The sequence below is a fragment of the Plecotus auritus genome (assembly GCF_963455305.1).
Source record: "Plecotus auritus genome assembly, chromosome: 7".
NCBI lineage: Eukaryota > Metazoa > Chordata > Mammalia > Chiroptera > Vespertilionidae > Plecotus > Plecotus auritus.
Genome location: NC_137774.1, coordinates 44,057,274 through 44,080,049, shown reverse-complemented (window position 1 = coordinate 44,080,049; position 22,776 = coordinate 44,057,274). Strand labels below are relative to the sequence as shown.

At 42.4% G+C, this 22,776-nt stretch overlaps 2 protein-coding genes across 2 annotated transcripts in view; one reads left to right on the top strand and one right to left on the bottom strand.

Moving 5' to 3' along the window:
• Positions 1 to 412: 412 nt before the first annotated feature.
• Positions 413 to 22,776, bottom strand: part of LOC308252591 (polyunsaturated fatty acid lipoxygenase ALOX12-like) — a gene marked incomplete at both ends in the record, with an annotated part of 28,776 nt that continues 6,412 nt past the window's right edge. Inside the window, 7 exons of the mRNA XM_080677377.1 lie at positions 413 to 595; positions 720 to 887; positions 1,021 to 1,121; positions 6,326 to 6,447; positions 6,947 to 7,116; positions 7,336 to 7,422; positions 13,168 to 13,377. Of these exons, the coding sequence (XP_080533503.1) occupies positions 413 to 595; positions 720 to 887; positions 1,021 to 1,121; positions 6,326 to 6,447; positions 6,947 to 7,116; positions 7,336 to 7,422; positions 13,168 to 13,377 (1,041 nt within the window). The remainder of the gene's footprint in view (positions 596 to 719; positions 888 to 1,020; positions 1,122 to 6,325; positions 6,448 to 6,946; positions 7,117 to 7,335; positions 7,423 to 13,167; positions 13,378 to 22,776) is intronic.
• On the top strand, positions 16,450 to 19,697 carry LOC308254527 (zinc finger protein 518B-like; the record flags this gene model as incomplete). The annotated part of the gene is given in 8 exon segments (XM_080680662.1): positions 16,450 to 16,593; positions 16,595 to 17,041; positions 17,045 to 17,215; positions 17,219 to 17,560; positions 17,564 to 17,639; positions 17,642 to 18,366; positions 18,368 to 19,311; positions 19,313 to 19,697. Coding segments are annotated over 8 exon segments (3,234 nt in total).

Here is a 22,776-nt window from a genome sequence, read left to right as displayed (position 1 = left end):
TGTTGACTAATGAGTTTGCCGACCACTGGTATAGTGTAAGACAGACACATAAATGAAAACATAGATTAGAAATAACAAAAATATTTCCATTCTGATTTGGCAAAGTGATACATGCTAGCATTATAGATCAGTGAGAGAGGATGGGCTCTTAAATAAACTGTGCTGGTATAATAGATTTTCCCAAAAGAAAAATTGGAATTGAATATTTATCTCACACAATATTAACAAATCTATCTCAAAATGATTATATAATAAATGAAAAAGACAAATTTTCCAGAGGTAGGAGAAGGCTACATGAGTGAATAGTTTATCTCTTTAAGGAATGTGTTTTCAAGTTAAAGGTCATTCTGTTAGATGACTTGGAAGTGGGGGCAGTGACTCAGTGGTCTTTGAAAGGCCATTACACTGGGGCTCAGATAGCATCACTGTTAAGCGCTATGCAGCTCGGCTTCAGATATTCATAGGGAAGGTCTAGCTGCTCATTCCGGGCCACTATCTCCCTTTCCAGGTTGTCCAGATCTGCTTGAAATTGTCTTAAAACAACCTTGGGCTCAGGGCCTGAGAAATATTCTTCTGTGTGATATCCCAGGGGTACCTGAAGCAGAAAAGAAAGATTGATTAGCTTCTAGTTCCAAGATGCAGGGACCAGAGCCCAGCCCCATATTCTGAAATTTCTTTTATGTTATCACTGCCCCAGAATTCCCCAAATCCCCTCTTACCATGTTTGGCTTCTGCCGGCTCACTTGCCTCACGAAAAGCATCTGAAGACAGCTCTGCTGAACATCAGGGAGTGAGCCCATCAGTGTGGCCATTGTCACATCTTCCTTGGTGGTAGGAGGGGGCATCCGCATTGTGCATGGGGTGTTAGGGACCCAGAACAACCAGTCCTGCCGAGGCGGGGAAGAATCTGGAGTCAACCAGGCACTCTGATATGCAGGGCTCTAGCTCCCAACTCTTTCCTTCAAACATACCCTCATCCAGGCACTTTCCCTCAGGGACCCAGGCTTCAGTTGTCCATACCTGGCTGAAGTTGACTGCTGCATGCTGGGCAGTGCATGTGAAGAGGCACATGGTAAGGAAATGGCAGAGCTGAGCCCGGGACTGGAAGGAGACTGGAAAACCTAGAAGAAGAAATACTGAAGTTTATAAACTGCAATCCCTGAAAAAGATAAGGGAATAAGTGCTGATGTCTGGAGATACCCATATGTTATGATTAGTGTGCATTCATTCATATAAAATATATACTGCATCAAAAAGAATAAAATAGCTAGGAATATATTGAACCAAAGAGGTGAAATACCTGTACACTGAAAACCATAAGACACCGAAGAAAGAAGTTGGAGATAAATAAATGGAAAGATATTCTATTATCATGGGTTGGGAGAATTAATATTGTTAAAATGTCCATACTACCCAAGGCAACCTATATAATCAATGCAATCCTTATGAAATTCCAATTGCATTCTTCAAAGAAATGGAATAAATCAATCTACAATTTATGGAATCAGTAAAGACCCCAAATAGCCACAGAAATCTTGAGAGAGAAGAATAGAGTTCAAGGCACCCTCATCCTGCTTCCTGATTTCAAACTGTATAACAAAGAAAAAGTGATCAAATCAGTATGGTGTTGGGCATACAGCAGACACATAGATCAATGAAACAGAAAAGTGAGCCCAAAAAGGGAGCCAGCAATATACAATGGGGAGAGGACAATGTCTTCAATAAATGGTGTTGAGAAAACTGGCAGCCACATGCAAAAGAATGAAACTGGACTGCTATCTTATACAACACACACCAATTAAGGAAAAATTGATTAAAGTCCTGAAACCATAATACTCCTAGATAAAAACATCAGTCTTGATGATGACATTTGGATTTACAAAAGCAAAGGCAACAAAAGCAAAAATACACAAATGGAAGTATATCAGGCTAAACATCTTTTGCACAGCAAAGAAAACTGTCAATGAAATAAAAAGGCAGCCTACTGAATGGGAGAAAATATTTGCAAATCACATATCTAATAGGGGGTTAATATCCAAAATATATAAAGAACCCATTCAACTCAATAGCATAATAAACCAGAAGTCCAATTAAAAAGTGGACAGAAGATCTGAATAGACATTTTCCCAAAGACTCACAGATGGCCAACAGGTATATGAAAAAGTGCTCAACATCACTAATCATGAGGGAAATGTAAATCAAAATCATAATGAGATGTCACCTCACACCTGTTAGAATGACTATGATAAAAAGACAAGGAATAAGAAGTATTGGTAAGGCTGTGGAGAAAAGAGAAGCCTTGTGCATTGTTAATGGGAATGTAAATTGGTGAAGCCACTATGGAAACCAGTATGGGAATTCTTTTTTAAAAATTTAATATAGATCCAGCAAGTACACTTCTGGTTATTTATCCAAAGGAAACAAAAACACTGACTTGAAAAGATATCTGCACCCCAAGTTCATTGCAGCATTATTTATCATAACCAAGACATGGAAGCAACCACCGTTGTTGGTATGGCTCAGTTGGTTGGGCATTGTCCTTTGCACCAAAAGGTTGCTGATTCAATTCCTGGTCAGTGCACGTGCCAGGTTATGGATGGCGGACTCCATCCCCAGTAGGGGGCATGCGGGAGACAGCTGTTCAATAGTCCTGTTCCTCAATAACAGCTATGTTCTATGTTTCTCTCTCCCTCACCATTACCTTCTCTCCAAAAGTAAATTTAAAAATCTTTTTTAAAAAAGGCATGGAAGAAACCTAAGTATTCAGCAATGGGTGAATGAATAAACAAAATTATATATATATATATATATATATATATATATATATATATATATGTATATATATATATATATATATATATATATATATATATATATATATATATTTGAATACTATTTAGCCACAAAAAAAGAAGGAAGTCTTTCTATTTGTGACCACCTGGATGGACATTATGTTAAGTGAAAAAAAATAAACCAAAAAAGATCAAATATTCTATGATTGCACTTATACATGGAATCTTAAAAAAAAGTGGGGGGAGGGGAATCCTGAGATCATAGACACAGAGAACAGATTGGTGGTTGACAGAGGTGGGGATAAAGGTGGGTGAAATAGGTGAATGTGGTCAAAAGTTACAAACTTCCAGTTATAAAATAAATAAGTCATGGGATGTAATGTACAGCATGGTAACTATAGTTAACAATACTGTATTATATATTTGAAAGTTGCTAAAAGAGTAGATCATAAAAGTTCTCATCAAAGGAAAAACTGGATAACTATGTGTGGTGATGGATATTAACTAGACTTACTGAGGTGATCATTTCACAATGCATATAAATCTTGAATCGTTATGTTGTAAATTTGAAATTAATAATTTATATCAATTAGACCTCAATTAAAAAATCATAAGATAAAGGCTACAACCCTAAAGGTATAAGGGTAAAAGACTTTAACAGGCACTTCAAAAAGGAGGATATTCCAATGACTATTAAACCAAGAAAAAAGTATTCCCTAGTCCTTAGGGAAATTCAACTTAAATTCACAATATGACAGATCTACATACTCACCAAAATGGCTAAAGTGAAAAAGATAGAAATATATTTTCATGTATTTGAGACTAAATGGAGCAACTATAACCGAAACTCTGATGAAGGGAGTGGAAACCAGTACAACCACCTTGGAAAAGGGTCAATAACTACTGAAGCTGATTTTCACATACTTTATGGAGCATCCGATCCACACCTAGGTATTAACAGAACAGGAAAACACACACAAAAATGTTCACAATAGCACTAATATTGATCACCCCAACTGGAAACAATACTAATTGCCCATCAATGGCAAAAAGGAAAAATAAATGGTGCCATAATCATTTAATGGAGGTTACCACAATGATAATGAACAAACTACATGCTGCATACAACAAAGTGGGAAAATCTCAGACATAGTATTCAGAGAATGAAGACAGAGACAAGCAAGTGTGTGCTTGTATTTCCATCTGTGGAAGGTCAAAATAAGTAAAACTAACTGACCTAGAAGTCAAGGTAATGGTTACTTTCACGTGGGTATGACTGGAAGAGTACACAAGGGGCTTTCTGAGGGAGCTGGTAAAGTTCTGATTCTTGATCTTTATGCTAATTATACAGGTGTGTCACCATAGTAACAGATCACTAAGTTGTACACCTATGATTTCTGTACCTTTCCCTAAGTTTGTTGTATTTCAACAAAATTGCTGTTTCCCCAAAAGGCGTTCAGTGCTTATAGATAGCTGGGTAATGATGCAGAGAAAGAGAAGTAATTGATTCAGCTAAAATACAGGAAGGGTGGCAAAATCAGCTATTCATTCCACTCAATATAGAGGTGACTGTTTTAAAATATAGTTTCTATTATTATACAGTTGTGCTGAGGCCAACAGGTCAGGAGATAACTGCCATGGAAAAGATATGTTATACTCACAGATCCCAAGAGATGGGTACCTGCCACACCACAGGGGACCACAATGGGAGCACCAGGGTTGGTCAAGAGGCGGAGGGGGTGAGAAGAAAGGTAGCAGGAGCCTTTGTCATGGTTTCCATGAGAAGGAACAGGCAAGACAGAATAAGCGGGTTTAGGACAGGCTAGTTGCAATACTTCCAGTGGGCTCTGGAGTGTGGTAGCTGTCCCTAGTCTAATACCTGGCCCAAGGTGAGTAGGCCAGGGGAATAGCAGTCCAGAGTGTAAGAGCTCAATACAGGTGGTGGTTGGGACTTCCGGAATATGAAAGCACGCTTCAAAGGGAGTGGTTTGTTATATCTGAGAATTAGCTGGCCCTGGGAAGGGTGTTGCCTTCTGGGTCAGCAAAACTCCAAGATGTCAAAGTATCAAAACTGCGGAATAAACAGACATGATGAATACAGTGAGATGGAGTCATAGAGTTTGATGCTTGACCAAGGTCATCTACTGCATGGCTGGGCCTGGACTCTCCTAATTCACTTGCGGATCATATTGGGGAGGTATTTTTGTGTGGGGTGGAGCATATGATTAAACTCATCTAACCCTATGTACTATGCAGGTTTCAGCACTGTCACTCATCATATCATTGGGTCTCAAAAATTCTGTCAGGTTAAATGTGAGGATGGTGACTAAATATATGTCCATTTTAAATATAAGGAAACTAAAAGTCAAAGAGAAAGAGATCCACTGGATGGGTCAAGGTCACACAGATGGAAAGAGACAGAAACCAGCACTTTAGAAACAAATTTTAGTGTGTGGCCTTTAATGATAACAATGAAGGAATAATAGAGCAAAGAGAACATTCAGAGTTGAGGGAAAGGAATGGGGGAACCAGAGACTAAAGCTTATATATGACTGTGTTTTGTAAATTCTTAAGGTGGACATTTCATGGGAAGAGGATGGCCAGGCAGAGGCAAAAGCATCTTTTGGGTTATGGGATGCTGAAGGACAGAAGTAAACAGTACCAGAGAACATTCCGTCCTGAAAGGGTCAGGGTGGTAGGGATGTTTCCCAGACCCTCCAAAGAAAGCCTCCCTCCAAAGGTCTGGCATTGGTATATTAAACCTTTTATTCCCACTTCCCAGCCTTAATAGCTTCCCAGTAAATGTTTGTACTTGTTCCACAGGCTGAGGATGGGACTCAAGGTCTTGGTGTGAAGTATGCAGGGGCAGGGCCTGAAGGACAATTTGAAACAGACGAGTTTGGCCCATGTGTGCTACAGAGAGGAGGATGAAACTAGGCAAAGCTCAAAAACACTGTAAATTAAAATGTGGAGTGGAAGAATGAAAGGTAGTAGCTAGAGCCTAGTGAGGAAATGTACTGGCTAGGGAAATCTGAGATTCAGTTTTCACCTAGAAATGACCCTGCACTGTGGTAATGTGCAGTGTGCTTGGACCCTCTGTGTGTGGTGGACAGTAGCAGGCAAGAGGAGAAGGGAGGGAAAGCCAGAGAGGATCATCATGGACTTTGGTGGGAAAATTTTCCCCACTTATTTTCTTAGGAAGAGCATCAGAGAGCACAAGCAGGGCCTGAGCAGATCCCCCACTGGTTGTGGTTCTAGACCCACTGAGCCCCATGCTGTGGCAGGTTGGGGGCATCAGTGGCAGGAATGGGGGATGGTCATAAAGGTTGATAATCAGTTACTTTGAGGAGGAAAATCATTGGGTTTGTAGGACTGTCCTAACACTTATGAAGTGGGAATGGTATTCATATGCTTCATGTGTGGAGGGCAAGAGGGTGATGAGTTTTTAGGTTCATGTCCCCAGAAGGGCAAGATTGACAAGGGATTCTGGGCAGAGTGTCCAAGGAGCTCACTTCTCTGGGTAGGGATCTCACCTCGGTCCTGGGCGTGGCACAGCCCCACCTCAGTGATCTCCCGACACCAGGCCTGCAGCTCAGGGTCCCCACTTACGACGTCATCTCTATGGTAGAAGAGGTTGACAATCCCCTCCACATACCTGCCAAGAGGAGAAGGGTACTGAGTTCCTTGAGAGTAGAAGCTCTAGCCTCTGACTGCTACTCCTTTTCTGTGGCCTCAGCCAAGCTCCTTCCACTGTATCTGGGGACAGATTTTACAAGACTTACTTTTTGGGACATCCCTGAGCTCATTCTACACACTAGTTTAGAAAGGAAGAAAATGTGGATCCTTAGTTTTAATAGTTCCCTAAACATGATAACCATTCTTCCTAACAAAACCCTGGTTCTTCTAGATCCCCATCTCCTCATTCCCAGGTCTCCCAACCTACGCTCTCTACTTTTTTATTCTACTTTCCTCCTTTTCACATCCAACTCACTGTCTCTTCACCATTCCTCATCTCTCCCAGGATTGAGTCCTCTGCTCCCCCTCTCTGGATCTTCTTCTTTCATGTTCCTTATGCCCCATGCTGACCTCAAGTCAGAGACCCACTCTCCCTCTCCCCAATGGCTATCCATTTCTCAACTACCACTCTCACCCACCGGGCAATGATCTCCCAGAGCCGTAAAGCATCATGGGCATAGAGAGCACTTGGGATTCCCAGCAGGCCCCGGTCAGCCAGATCTTCAGGAGGACAGAGGGAGCGGTAGGTCAGCTTAGCCATGGCCCGACGGAGCAACTGCACATGGGGCCCTCCACCTGTGCTCATTGCCTGGAATTTGAGGGTTGACAGGTCTCACGGAATAGAAGAGCTGCAGAATCTTATATAAGGGGTTCAGTGTTGGGGTTTACAAAATTAAAGGTATAAAAGGAACGGGCACATAGGTTTAAGGGCCAAGACATTCATACTAGGTGGTCTGAGACTGAAGATGGCAGGAGGCTGTAGAAAGATAAAAGATTAGGCAGCCCCATGCCCCCATTTCCTCTTTACCTGACTAAATATTCCACTATCAGAGTCTAATTGGGTCCGTGCCCCGATGTTGATCTCCATGGTGTAGCGGGTGTGTGGGATCAGGAGCTAGATGAAGAAGATTAGAGAAGGGTAGTTAATGGAGTACATGCTTGGGTCCTCCCTTGTAGGGAGTGGCTTTCAGCCTGGTGACGTTCTCTCCTCTGGATCTTTTCCTCCCTGTCCTGGATCTTTTCCTTTGTAGGCTGGTCTCCTTCTGCTTCTATGATCACTAACTCTCATGTTCTTCATGACTCTACTGTAAATGGGGCTCTGGAGCTAGAATGACCTGGGTTTGAGTTCTGGGTTTTAACCCCTCACTCTGATACTTGTTCAAGGCCATATATCCCCTAAATGTCAATTTCTTCATGTCAACCAGGACGATCAAAGGTATCCTAAGGCAGGTGCTGTGGTGGTGATTAGGTGAGTGATATATAGAGAGTGTTTAGCTCAGTGCCTGGTACACAGAAGCATTGATTAGGAGATATTGTCATTACTTTTATTGTGTATCCACCTTCATTGTGGTTGTCCATTTAGAACCTATCTCTTAGCTTTCCATATCATTTCATGATTCTTCTATCATTGACATCTCCTCATTCTGTAAACTAGCTTCTCTGTTCATTTCAAGGCTCTTCCTCCAACTGCTCATTGTTGTATTCTTGGATTCTTTTGAGGACAGGGTACCTTCAGTCAGAATTTTAGGAACCAAATCAAGCTACCTGCTTAAACAGAAAATGGGTTGTCATCAAATCTGTTCCCCTTCCTAATTGTCTCCTCTTTCCTGCTTTTTCTTTAGTTATTAAAAAAGTGCACCAAAGTCCCAAGATGGTGGCATAGTTAAATGCTTGTACTTGCCACCTCCCACAACCACGTCAAAATTACAACTAAAATATAGAACAGCTATCATTCAGAACTGCCTGAATGCTGGCTGAACGGAAGTCCTACAACTAGAGAAGTAAATAAGAAAGCACATTGAGACTGGTAGGAGAGGGGGAGGCACAGAATGGTCTGGTTTTTAAATTGGGAGTAATATCTCCAAGGCTGCCCATGAGAAGCAGGGCGTCCCAGCTGCATACCAGGTCCCCCCATTCCAGGGTTCCAGATCTGGGAAGCCTATAACTTTGGCCTGTAAAAACCAGTGGGGATTGTGGCTGAGTGACATGGAAGCTGCTGGAGTCCCAGGTATTCCTCTTAAAGGGCCTGTGCACAAACATACACGGTCATGCTTCCTCTGAGCCCCAGCTTCAGGTGGCAGCTTTGAGGGAATCCAGGGATATATGGAGAGGAAATGGACAGTCTGCCATTGGGGCAAGAACTCAGGGGTGGCCCTGGCTGGTTTGGCTCAGTGGATAGAGTGTCGGCTTACAGACTCAAGGGTCCCAGGTTCGATTCCGGTCAAGGGCATGTACCTTGGTTGCGGGCACATTCCTAGTAGGAGTTCTGCAGGAGGCAGCTGATCGATGTTTCTCTCCCATCGATGTTTCTAACTCTCTATCCCTCTCCCTTCATCTCTGTAAAAAATCAATAAAATATATTTTTTTAAAAAAAGAACTCAGGGGCGGCTTTCTCCCAGACAGGGGTACTCACAGGGGTTATTGTTCCTGTGCTGGGACCTCCCCCATAGCAGAGCTGACTGGCAGTGTATCTAAGTTTCCATCACCATGGCCAACACTGTTAGCTTTGCCCTGGTGATTCCCTGAGACCCCACCCCATCCAATTTGCTTCCCCACCCAAGCTGTTTGCAGTGGCTTTTCCATATGAATGGCTTGTCCTGGCTCAGGTTTCAGACTTTCCTAAAATCTCTTAAACAAGCTGCAGCTGGAGTCAGTGTGCTCCAAACCTATCAGTAAGAGGCCCAAGACCTGGCACTAGCATCAGTCTGCCTTACTTCACAGCTGGGCCTCGCTTGGGTACTTTCTAGCCCAATACAAATAATAGCCACCTGCAGATCTCTCTGTAGCTCCTGCCGAGTGGCCCCAGGTAGTGGCTGACTTTGCACCTCCTGGGAGGCCCCAGAGCCAGTGCACCCGGTGAACAGCTTCAGAGCATACCAGATTACAGCTCTACTCATCCACAAGTGACACACTCAAGAGGAAGACTCAGTGTGCACCAAAGCCCCACTGAAGCAAGTATTGCTCCATAGGGGTATCTCCTGAGTAGCAGCTCTTCTGCTATAGTCACAGCCGTTCCTCACAGCCAATTGGCCTGGGGGTCAATTTATCCAAGTGATGCCAACAACAATCAAGGCTCAATTACAACAAGACTGTACACATAGATCATACAGGGGCACATCTAGAGTGCACAGCTCAGGTGACTAGGGAGACTGAACCACTGGGCCCTACAGGACACCTAATACACAAGGCCAATCTACCAATTCCAGAAGATATAACATCTCTATCTAATATGTAGAAGCAAAAACAGGGAGGCAGCCAAAATGAGGAGACAAAGAAACATGTTACAAATGAAAGAAATAGAAGTAAGCAAACTACTGGACATAGAGTTCAAAACAATAGTTATAAGGTTACCTAAGGATCTTAATGAGCGCTTCAAGGGACTTAATGAGAGTTTCAAGGGAATTAGTATGAGTGTCAAGAGAATTAGTGAGACTTCAAGGATCTTAGAGAGAATGTCAAAGATATGAAAAAGGACCAGTCAGAAATTAAGCATACACTAACTGAAATAAAGAATAATGTACAGGGATCCAACAGTAGAGTTAGAGTATTCTAAGAATCAAATCAATGATTTGGAATAAGAAGAAGCAAAAAACACCCAACCAGAATAGCAAAAAGAATAAAAAAATATGAAGATAGTGTAAGGAGCCTCTGGGACAACTTCAGGCATACCAACATTTGCATTATGAGGGTTCCAGAAGGAGGAGAGAGAGAGAGCAAGATGTTGAAAACCTATTTGAAGAAATAATGACAGAAAACTTTTCCTACCTGGTAAAAGAAATAGACTTACAAGACTAGGAAGCACAGAGAGTCCCAAACAAGAGAAACCCAAAGAGGTCCACACCAAGACACATAATAATTAAAATGCCAAGGGTTAAAGATAAGGAGAGAATTTTAAAAACAGCAAGAGGAAAGCAGTTAGTTACCTACAAGGGAGCTCCCATACAACTGTCAACTGATTTCTCAATATAAACTTTGCAGGCCAGAAGGGAGTACCAAGAAATACTCAAAGTGATGAATAACAAGGACCTACTACCAAGATTACTCTACCCAGCAAAGCTATCATTTAGAATTGAAGGTCAGATAAAGAGCTTCACAGATAAGAAAAAGCTAAAGGAGTTCATCACAACCAAACCAGTATTACATGAAATGTTGAAGGGTATTCTTTAAAAAGAGGAAGAAGAATAAGAAGGAAAAAAGAGATCATAAATATTAACAATAAAATGGCAATAAATACATATCTATCAATAATTGAATCTAAAAATAAACCAAAAAAAATCTAAAGAACAAAATAAACTGATGAATAAAATAGAATCAGAGGCATGGAAACATGGAACAGACTGATGAATCTCAGAAGGAAGGGGAGCGGGACAGGAAGAGATTAACCAAAGATCTTATATGCAAATCTGCATTACCTATGGATACAGACAATAGGGTGGTAAAGGCCTAGTATGGGGTGGGAACCGGGTGGAGGGAGGTAATGGGGAGAACAGAGAGGGACTCTTGTAATACACTCAACAAAAAAGATTTTAAAAATAAAAAGTGCACCGGCCAAGCTAGTGTGGGTCAGTGGTTGAGTGTTGATCCATGCAACAATAGGTCTCAGGATTGATTCCCGTTCAGGGCACAGGCCTGGAATTCAGGCTCCATCCCCAGTAGAGGGCATGCGGGAGGCAGCTGATCAAAGTTTCTCATTGATGTTTCTATCTCTCCTTCTCCCTTTCTCTCTCTCAACTCAATAAAAGTATATATTTTTTAAAAATGTACCCCATCCTGACATGTGCTTTTTTTATTTTTATTTCAGTTTTAACCTGATTAATATATAGGAATCAGGCAGTTTGGATATTGATCAGAGTTTTTTGATGCTGGAAAAAGGGAAGGACACAAGTGATACTCCCATAATCAAGAATCAAGGGAGCTCATATTGTTCTTTTCAGAAAGTCCATGGAGGGATGCTGGTGTCACAGAAAACACTAACACCACAGCAAGGAATAAAGAACCCAGAACAGAGTTCCTAACAGCAATGACAGAAATGATGGTGACAATAAAAATAACAGCAGAAAACTGACATTTTTCTAGCATTTACTAGTAGCCTGTAATGCCTTAACCACCCAACAATGGAGATAGTTATCCTCATTCAGAAATGAGGACCCTGAACACACATCTGTAAGTACTGAGATCAGGATTCAGGCTTCAGATCCGAGCAGTCTGAATCCAGAGCCTGCACAGGTAACCTTGGTAACTTCTGTAGGCTTAGCCCGCCTGGGAGTTCCAACAAAGATTGTCTGCCATGGGATGGAATTGCTATGGTGAGCGAATATGGCTGTGGAGGGGGGCTTATCTGGTAAAAGGACATTTTGAAGTGTAAAATTGGGTGTAAGCGATTCAACTAGGAGGGAGATGGTCATCAAAGGCATCATGAGGTTATCAAATCTAAGAGCCCATGAACTAACTACATTAGTAACTATTTTGTCTATGTCACCTTAGAACACCAAACAACCACAGCCCAGAGGAGGGTTCGCATTGGACCTCTCAGTGACATTACAGTTCAGTTGTTCTGCCTGCCAAATACTCATTTGCATATCTTAACAACACTTCAAACTTTTTGTATCTAAAGCTCAGTACCTAATCTTTGCCTCCAAACTGGCTTTTTTTCCTGACTACACTCTTTCTGACCACTGCTCGGCTTCATAGGCTTATAGATTTTTGCCCCCCTGCTCTGCCCTGTTCCCTGTATCAAAGTGCCATTGAGATTTGGAAAACAATTGTAAGATAAGCACAAGCCTTATTTTGCTGCCTCCTGCCTAGCAATAGACACTGAACTCACTGTTTATAGCATCACAGTATTTTTGGGTCATTCCAACAGTATTCACTTTGTGAGCTCCTAGGTCTGGCAATGCTGAGGCCTCTGACCTCTGTCTGCAATATTGCACAGACATGACGCAGGCAGTGTCTCCTCCCTTGCATCCCTGTCACCACCATGCTAATGTACGTCTTTAGTCTCCTCATTCTTGGGTAGATGTCAGTGACTAGCCAGGCTTTTATCCTTGCCCTTTTATCTTGTGTTCCTCATAACATTCGGTTGCAGTAGAACATTCTCCATCAATACTATAATGTTTATAGCTGTCTCTTGTTATTTCCACCTCTATTCCCAGATATGGTTCTCTGGCTGTTTGTCATGTCTACCATTTGTCTTCCTAGCTTAATGGCAACATATTGGTTTAACAAATTATATTCCTACTCCCCTCCAGACCCATTGCTGGAGAATTTCAGAGAATTGACTTGCAATACCAGTATGTGTAGAAAATGCTAAATGACTTGATTTAATAGGGTAGATGATATCTATGTGTATTATTTCTTACAACTGCATGTGAATCTATAATTGGCATAAAATTAAAAGAATTTAAACATGAAAATATAACCATAAGATTCAAGGTCTTGCCATAGTTATTTTTCTCTTGTCCCCTCCCACCTATGAAGATTCTTTGCCACAATACCATATCAACGCTAGATTATTGCAAAGCAAGTTTGTTTCATGTTCCCAGCCAGATGGATTAGGCTTTTTTAAATCCTGAGGAACTGTTGCATTATTTCCTTTCTCTGGGATGTGAGCAAGAGGAGACATGGAGGGTAGAGTATGTACCTTGAAGACAGGATGCAGTCCTGGGAGGCACCTCATGGTCGCTACAGCGATGACCTCAGACAGCAGATGAGTGTTCAGAAAGTGATATTGAAATAGGTGCAGTTGGAAATCTGAACTACGAACCCAAGTCTTTGCCAGGAGCCAGGTAAGTGGAGGATCTGAAGGCAGGAATACTGGTGGGATGGGAAAGCTGGGATTGGAAGTCTGGATCTGCAATAAAAGGAATTAAGCATTCATTGACCTCTCATCATATGTTAGACACTGTGCTCAGTATTCCGGGGGAAACTGATGACTAAGATTATTGTCTCCCAGGGGTTAATACACTAATCCTCTGACTACTGTGGGGAAATGTGAATACCATCATGGTCAGGTTCAAAGCAGGAGGAATTGCAAAGAGGAATCCAGTATGACTGGGAGAAACCTGATGAGGATGTGAGTTAGGATGGTAAAATAGGAAGGAGAAGCTTGATGTGTGAGGTAACTGACAGTTCTCATCAATTGATTGATGAGAACAGTAAGAGTGAAAACATACTAAAACCAAGGAAGACTTTCAAGATGGAGGTGGAATAGATGGATCTTACACTTACCTTCTTCCAGGACCAAACTGGAAATAGAACTAAATTAAAGAATAATTACCCTGAATAAACAACTAAAGACAAGCTGAAGAATATTCTTATAACCAAGGATTTACAGAAACGCATCAAGACTGGTAGGAATGGCAGAGATGCGAAAAGGGCAGGCCCCACTCCCACAGGTAGTGACTAAGGTTCAGGAGGTATACCTCAGCTGTGAGGAGTTCCCCTGAGAAGCATGGGGCCTAATCCCCAGGCCATGCTCTCCATTCCATCGCGCCAGAGCCAGGAAGAAGCACCCATATAACATTCAACTGTAAAAAAAAGCAGCAGGGTTTCTGTCTGCCAAGGAGTAATGGAATGTGCTGGAGACACAGGCACCCTCTTAAAGGGCTAATGCACAGAATTTCATTTGCAGCCACTCACTCTTGGTTCTGGTGGAGAGAGGGCAGTACAAACTGGAGTTGCCTAGGGAGAGACTGAGGTTTGGACTCTGGGGTGGAGTCAGGGAGATGGCTGCTGGGATACCTGTGCTGAGTCATTCTTCAGGGGCATGGTCACCATCTTTTCTAGGTGGAGCAATACCCTCCATGCAGCATCAGACTGGGGGAAAGCAATTACCTCACTCTCTGGAATCTCTCTTGCCCCATCCTGAGGAGGTTAGGCCCTGCTGAGGAGTCAACTTCATTGACCAGGGTGTATAAGTCTGGGCAGACTCAGGGGGTGTCAGTGACTAGCTTTGGGGTGGGGCCATTTCCCCCATTTTTCCATGAACCTGACTGGCACTTCCCCCTCACAGGAGATCCAGTAGAACTACCCTCCTGTCTTCCCACAGTCCCAACCTCTGGGCTCCAGACACCCCACCTGCCTGACTACAAGGTCAGGGCAAAATCTGAGATAGACTCAGTTATGTGGCTCTGGAGAAGAGACCACACCCACCAGCTTCCCTGAAGCCTGTACAACACCTCCCCTTCATAGAAGATCCACTCGCCCCATTCTCCCGAATTCACCACAGGCTCTTTCAGTGACTGAGCCTAACAGGCAGCCAGCAGGCAGAGGCAGGCAGTGGTGGCTTGGAATGTTTGTTGACATGCCCCCAGGCCCAGTGCTGGTAAAAGCCAGCCTTAGAGCACAGCTTGGTCCTTCCTATGCACTGCCAAGCCCAGCAGAGACAGCCACAATATCTGGATCATTTGTAGCTTTAAACAGGTTGCCAAGGGCCAGGCTCAGACAGTATCTGACACTAGCCTGCACCAGAGTCTCCCCCAAGAGGTCCAGAACCAACACACCAAGTGGCCAGCTTCAGACAACTTTGGAGCTGGATCCAATAAACTTTGCAAACAGCATATCCAAAAGGACATGGCAGTGGGCACTAAACTGCTGAGGCAAATTCCACTTTTTTCTTCCCCTCCTTCATTTTCTTTTCTTTTCTTTTCTTTTCTTTTCTTTTCTTTTCTTTTCTTTTCTTTTCTTTTTTCTCCTTTGATTCTTTTTATTTCTTTTTCTTTACTTTTTATTTTATTTTATTTTTTTATTTTGGTCAGCACCTGCACAGTAACACACATGCCAGGCTCAGTATTTAGCCTCACAGTCAGCCAGCCTGAAAGTCAATCCCACATACAAATGGGCCAACAGCAATCAAGACTCAATTACAACAGCAAGACCCACATAAGCCACACAAGTGACATTCATAGAGCACCCAGGTCAGGAGATCAAGGAGACTGCACCACTGGGTCCCACAGGACACCTACTACATAAGGCCACCCCATGAAGACTGGGAGTCAAAGAGGCAGCCAAAATATGGAGACAAAGAAATAGGCCCCAAATGAAAGAACTGAGGAAATCTCTAGGAAAAAAAAGCTAAATGAAATTGAGGTAAACGATTTATCAGATATAAAGCTCAAAGGAATGGTTAGAAAGATGACCAAGAAATTTAGTGATAACTACAACAACGTGAAAGGAGACATAGAAACCATGAAAAAGAACCAGTTGGAAATGATACCTGACATCTAGAATACACTGAAAGGAATAAAAAGTAGGTGATGAAGCAAAGGATTGAATAGACAAAGTAAATAAAAACACTGAATCAGGGCAGCAAAAAGAAAAAGTATTAAAAAGAATGAGGAGGTGGGGCGTGGCACCGCTGTGGCGGCACGGCCTGGGCCGGGGTCTAGGTGCCCCTCCTTGCACCGGGACTGGCTGGGCTGTTCGTGCAGGGCTTTCTGCCCCCTTGTTCTGAGTGTAGACGCCTGTGTCCAGGACTGGATGGGCCTGGGTGCCTGAGAAGACAAGCCAGAGCCACTGCGACCTGCCCTGCTTTGGACTCGCATCTACAGCTTGCTGGCTCCGGGCCAGAAGTCGGAACAGTGCCCAGCACAGCAGATGCTGTGACCTCGGTGCACAGCTTCACACAGCGGGTAGCAGAAAGCAAAGGATTTCCATTAGTCACCAGCTGACCAACTCCTTGACCTTAGAAAAGCCACACAGCTTCTCCAGGCCTGTTCTCATCCAGGAAGCAGTGTTGCCTAGAATAGCAGAGAATTGGAAACAGTCATATCTGAGAACCGTGCATCTATGTTGTGGCATTTGCTCCCCAGAAGGAACCACGTATCTGCCAATCAGAGTTCGTTGAAGGCTGCCCCCGAAGGATTCAGTCATGTGAAGTCCGCCTGGATCCCAGTGGACTGTGTTTGGAAATGCAGCTAAGAAGATGAAGGACATTGGACAGCAGTTATTCAGTTCACAGGTACTTGATGGACATAACTCTTTGACCATGTCGCCTAGACAACCTCATGCTAATAGAGCCACTCGGTCAGACAGACAAGAAGCTCAGATGGCTTTGTATCAAGGCTCAAGAGGCCGAGGCCGCCGTGATGACCATGGCCATGTGTGTGAAGTGCAAGACTATTCACCAGATCCCTCTTCAGGATTTGAAAAAGGGGCCGGGGCAGAGGCACAAGGAAGACAGATACGTGTGCTTCCAGTGCAGCCTTGGAGTGGCTTCTCCCCACTTTCCTTTCTGGAACAGTGATCCCAGCGCAACTCGTGCAGGAAGTAAAGCTGACACCATAGCCAGTCCTGGAAATAACAAATTTAAGGTAGGGAACTTTAAACCAGGCAAATACTATTGTGATAAATGTCGCTTTTCCATGAAGGACCCTCTGCAGTACAGGAAGCACATTCTTCAGCACGAAGAGATCAAGTTCATTTGTTCTCACTGCAGCCACATTTCCTACACGAAGCGGGAGTTTCAGAGACACTTGGTGAAGCACACAGGCATCTTTCCTTACCGATGTGAGTACTGAGACTATAGTGCTATTAGGAACGACTATATTGTCAAACACAGGAAGAGAGTTCACGAGAGGGCTGGTGGAAAGTGGCAGCCCAAAGTCGTGGCCAAGCTGGAACCGAAAAGGACCAGCACATCAAAACAAAACACGGAGCTTTCCAAAGCCTCCGATCCAGGCACCACACTGTAAAGAAAGTTATCAGATCAACTCTCAAGGTTCTCCTTCCAGACAAACAAAGACAGAGTGCGCAGCATCACACTGGTACCTGAGTCGAAGGAACACCAAAAAGACGTGGTGTGTATTCCAAACAAAGGGACCTTGTTGGAGCCAAATGAAGTCAGTGTGTTGGAGAACAAAAGCTTGGAGGTGGAAGTATTATTCCTGGCCACAGAGCCCATTCATCCCGGAATGCCGTTGACCGTGGTGGCGCCAGCAGAGCTCGTGGTCCCTGCAAACTGTTTAGCCCAGTTGATGGATGTGAAGGTTGTCAATGGAACACAGCAGCTTGTTCTGAAACTGTTTCCTTTGGAATAAAATAATAACCTAGAAGCTGGTGGGGGTGATGGAGGTCATTCTGAACATAGGACTAAAGAGAAGGGTTCAGATGAACAAGGAAAATGCTCCCTGCAGAACAGACCAAGTCACTGACTACTGAAGGGGGTGTTGGAAAACCTGGAGGCCTTGATAGCCTTCAGTCAGTTCAGAAACAAGTTAAAAATGTGAAATGGGTACGGTCTTACGATGTGTTCATGTCAAATTCTAGTGTGTACCCCTGTGGAGAATCCCTTCTCAAGTCTGCTAGAGTTGAGGATTTGCAGAAAAAAAGTCATATGTATCCACATAGAACTGCTCTTCCACCCGTTGCCTTAAAAGGTCACTCTCCATCATCTATAGTGAAAAACAGTGTTTTATGTGGCCTTGGCACTGCCCTAAATCCTTTTCCATATAAAGCTGCTGTTTCTTTTACTGAAGATGGGAGGCATTTGCACAGGGACCCCCAGAAGATTCTTCCTATGGCTGCATCACCTGCAGCCATTTTCTTCTCTGGAGGGAAGGGCTTTTTGCCTGTCAGTAAAAATGACTTGGAATCTAGAAGTGAGATCAGTATTCCTGTGAGAATGGTTGCATCTACTAGGAAGCTGAAAGACAACCAGACAGAGGAATATAAGGCAGTTTCAAATACAGGCCAGATTTCCTTTCATCGTAAAAGTGAATATTTACACATAAACATAACAGGAGAAGACAGAATCAGATCTCAGCAGCCTGGGGATAAACCTTTGGAGTTAAAGAATTCTGAAAGGACTAATGACTCTTTCAATAGCCCAGTCATTTCATCCAGTATTTTCTCTGAGCTCCAGATCTGAAGACGTCCCTGAGGGCATTAAGTGGAATAGCTCAACATCCAAAATAAAGTCAATTGAACTCCTGCACAGAAAGATTGCTCAGTTAATTGAATTCTGTGGCAAGCCTCCATCTCTGGCTGCTAATAATGCACATCGTCGTTCTGTAGGGCACGCATCAAAGGTAACTTCAAAAGCTACCCCTGAAGGTATTCAAGAAATTAATGGGGCATTTACTGACACTGGCTATTCCATGCACACTCTCTCAAAACCTCAGGATGATAGTGATATTAGTAGACAGCTTGCCTGTCAGCAGATATATCCACAGTTTGTAGAAGGTAGCAATGGGAAAAACGAAAGCCAAGTAACTAGGAAGGCTCATGTTGCTACTCCAGTGTTGATCCCCAAAGGTGCAGTGTTGAGGGTTCTTAATTCCTCTGAGGATGCCCACATTATAGAGGCTACATGTGAAGCACCCATCAGCATCCCTTACAGTGAGACACAGTTAATAAAACCCATTCCATTCTGCCTGGTGAAACAGACAGATTCAGACTTACAGTCTTCAACAAGTGAAAGTGGGCCAATAGACATGTCCCATAACATTGACACATCTCTTCAGCCTAAACCAAGAAAAGAGAGTGCTGTTGGTAGCACCATCCCTCCCCCCCCCCGCAAAAAAAAAAAAAAAACTGGCCCTCTGCATGGTCAGCAAGGAAGCAGTGAATTGAGTAAGCAAGGGAAAGTGCCCTCCAGAAGTCTTCCTATAAATAAAAATAAAACCAAGCAAGTAAATTCATCCAAGAAGAAAAGCAAAATTCAGGCTGACCCTGGCCTCTGTCTCAAGGATCATTCAATTTTTCAGGTTGCAAGACAGCTTCGACTGATAGCAGCTAAACTGGACCAGTTGATTAAATGTCCCTGTCGAAACCAGCCCATCATTGTTCAACCATCCTGATGTTGATTCACCAGAAGTGACCAATGAGATGAAGGTAATAAACAAGTACAAAGGCAATGTCCTCAAAGTTGTCTTATCGGAGAGGACCAGGTGTCAATTAGGCATCAGATGGCATCATGTTTGGCTGACCTACCAGAATGTGGAGGAAGCCAATCAAATAAAAAGGCAAATGATGTTTAAAATGAAACTTAAAAAAGTCCATAAAAACAACTACCAGGTGGTGGATTCCTTGCCTGATGATTCACAGTGTACATTTAAGTGCTGGTTTTGCGGATGGCTGTACGAAGACCAGGAAGAGTGGATGAGTCATGGCCAACAGCATTTGATAGAAGCAACTAGGGATTGGGATGTTCTTTCTTCCAAGGGCAAATAAGTGAAAAATTGGTGTTTGAAGTGAATTGTTTTTTTCACTTTCAGTTTATTCTGCTTAGGGTTGGATTTGTTGTTGTTTTTTCCCATCCCTAACTCAGTAGGAGAAATAGAGATTGTAGAAACAGGAGGACTGTTAATTGTTCAGATCCCTTGTAGGAATGTTGAGAACCAGGCATCTGGTTTCACGTGATATATGACTGCAAAACAGTCCTGAGAAGGAAGTTTATAGCTCTACAGGCCTACCTCAAAAAAAAAAACAAGAAAAAATGGTAGTAAATCATCTAATGCTACAACTCAAAGAATTAGAAGGAGAGCAACAAGAAAACCCCAGAGTGAGCAGAAGGAAGGAGATAATAAAGATCAGAGCAGAAATAAATGACATGGAGACCAAAAAAACAACAACAACAAAAAATACCCAAAAGATCAATGAAATCAAGAGCTGGTTCTTTGAAAGGATAAACAAGATTGATGAACCTCTAGCCAGGCTCACCAAGAAGCAAAGAGAAGGACTCAAATAAACAAAATCAGAATTGATAGAGGCAAAATAACAACAGACACCACAGAAATACAAAGGATTGTTAAAAAATATTATGAACAACTCTATTCCAACAAACTAGACAACCTGGAGGAAATGGACATATTCCTAGAAAAATACAAACTTCCAAAACTCAATCAGGAATATTCTAAACATCTCAATAGGCCAATAACTATGGAAAAAATTGAAGCAGTCATCAAAAAGCTTCCAGCAAACAAAAGTCCAGGCCCAGACGGCTTCACAGGAGACTTTTACCAAACATTCAAGGAAGAAATAAAAACCTATCCTCCTCAGACTATTCCAAAAAATTCAAGAGGAAAGAACACTTCCAAACTCATTCTATGAAGCCAGCATCACCCTAATACCAAAACCAGATAAAGACAACACAATGAAAGAGAATTACAGGCCAATATCCCTCAAACATAGATGCCAAAATCCTCAACAAAATTCTAGCAAATCGGATCCAGCAATACATCAGAAAAATCATACACCATGACCAAGCAGGATTTATCCCAGGGATGCAAGGATGGTACAATATCCACAAATCAATAAACATGATACATCACATAAACAAATTGAGGGAGAAAAATCACATAGCCATATCAATTGATACAGAAAAAGCATTTGACAAAATCCAACGCCCTTTCCTGATAAAAACTCTCAGCAAGGTGGGAATAGAAGGATCATACCTCAAGATCATAAAAGCCATATATGATAAACCCACAGCCAGCATCACACTCAATGGAGAAAAACTAAAACCATTTCCCCTAAGAACAGGAACAAGACAGGGATGCCCACTCTCACCACTCCTGTTGACATAGTACTGAAGGACTAGCCATTGCTATCAGACAAGAAGAAGAAATAAAAGGCATCCAAATTGGAAAAGAAGAAGTAAAACTGTCCTTATTCGCAGATGACATGATACTGTACATAGAAAACCTTAAAGACTCCATCAAAAAATTATTAGACTTAATAAATGAATTCCGCAAGGTAGCAGGATACAAAATTAACACCAAGAAATCTATGGCATTTCTATGCACCAATAGTGAACTTACAGAAAGGGAGACTAAAAAAGCAATCCCATTTACCATCGTACCAAAAATATTAAGATACCTGGGAATAAACTTAACTAAAGAGGTAAAAGACCTATATGCAAAAAACTACAGGACACTGAAAAAAGAGATAGAGGAAGATATAAACAGATGGAAGAACATACCGTGTTCATGGATTGGTAGAATAAACATCATCAAAATGTCCATACTACCCAAAGCAATCTATAGATTCAATGTACTCCCCATTAAAATACCAACAGCATATTTCACAGACCTAGAAAGAACTCTCCAAAAATTCATTTGGAATGAAAAAAGACCCCGAATAGCTGCAGCAATCCTGAGAAAGAAGAACAAAGTAGGTGGGATCTCAATACCAGATTTCAAGCTGTATTACAAAGCCATTGTTCTCAAAACAGCCTGGTACTGGCACAAGAACAGACATATAGATCAATGGAATAGAATAGAGAACCCAGATATCGACCCAAACCGCTATGCCCAATTAATATTCGACAAAGGAGGCATGAACATACAATGGAATCAAAACAGTCTCTTCAATAAATGGTGTTGGGAAAATTGGACAGATACATGCAAAAAAATGAAACTAGATCACCAACTTACACCATACACAAAAATTAACTAAAAATGGATCAAGGACTTAAACATAAGATGGGAAACCATAAAAATACTAGAGGAATCCACAGGCAGCAAAATCTCAGACATATGCCGAAGGAACTTCTTCACTGATACTGCTCCTAGGGCAATGGAAAATAAAGAGAAAATAAATAAACGGGACTACATCAAAATAAAAAGCTTTTGCACAGCAAAACAACAAGAAAGACCACTACATGGGAGAACATATTTGCCAATGTTATCACTGATAAGGGTTTAATCTCCAACATTTACAGGGAACTCATACAACTCAACAAAAGGAAGATAAACAATCCAATCAAGAAATAGGCAATGGACCTAAATAGAAACTTTTTGAAAGAAGACAGAAGGCCAAGAGACATATGAAAACATGCTCAAAGTCACTAATTATCTGAGAGATGCAAATCAAAACGACAATGCGATACCATCTCACACCTGTCAGAATGGCTATCATCAACAAATCAATAAATGACAAATGTTGGCGAGGATGCAGAGAAAAAGAACCCTGGTGCACTGCTGGTGGCAATGCAGATTGGTGCAGCCACTGTGGAGAACAGTATGGAGATTCCTCAAAAAACTAAAAATGGAACTCCCATTTGACCCAGTAATACCACTCCTAGGAATATATCCCAAGAAACTAGAAACACCAATTAGAAAGGATATATGCACCCCTATGTTCATAGCAGCACAATTTACCATAGCTAAGATTTGGAAACAGTCTAAGTGCCCATCAGCAGATGAGTGGATTAAAAAGCTGTGGTACATCTACACAATGGAATACTGCGCTGCGCTAAAAAAGAAGGAATTCCTACCAATTGCAACAACATGGATGAAACTTGGAGAGC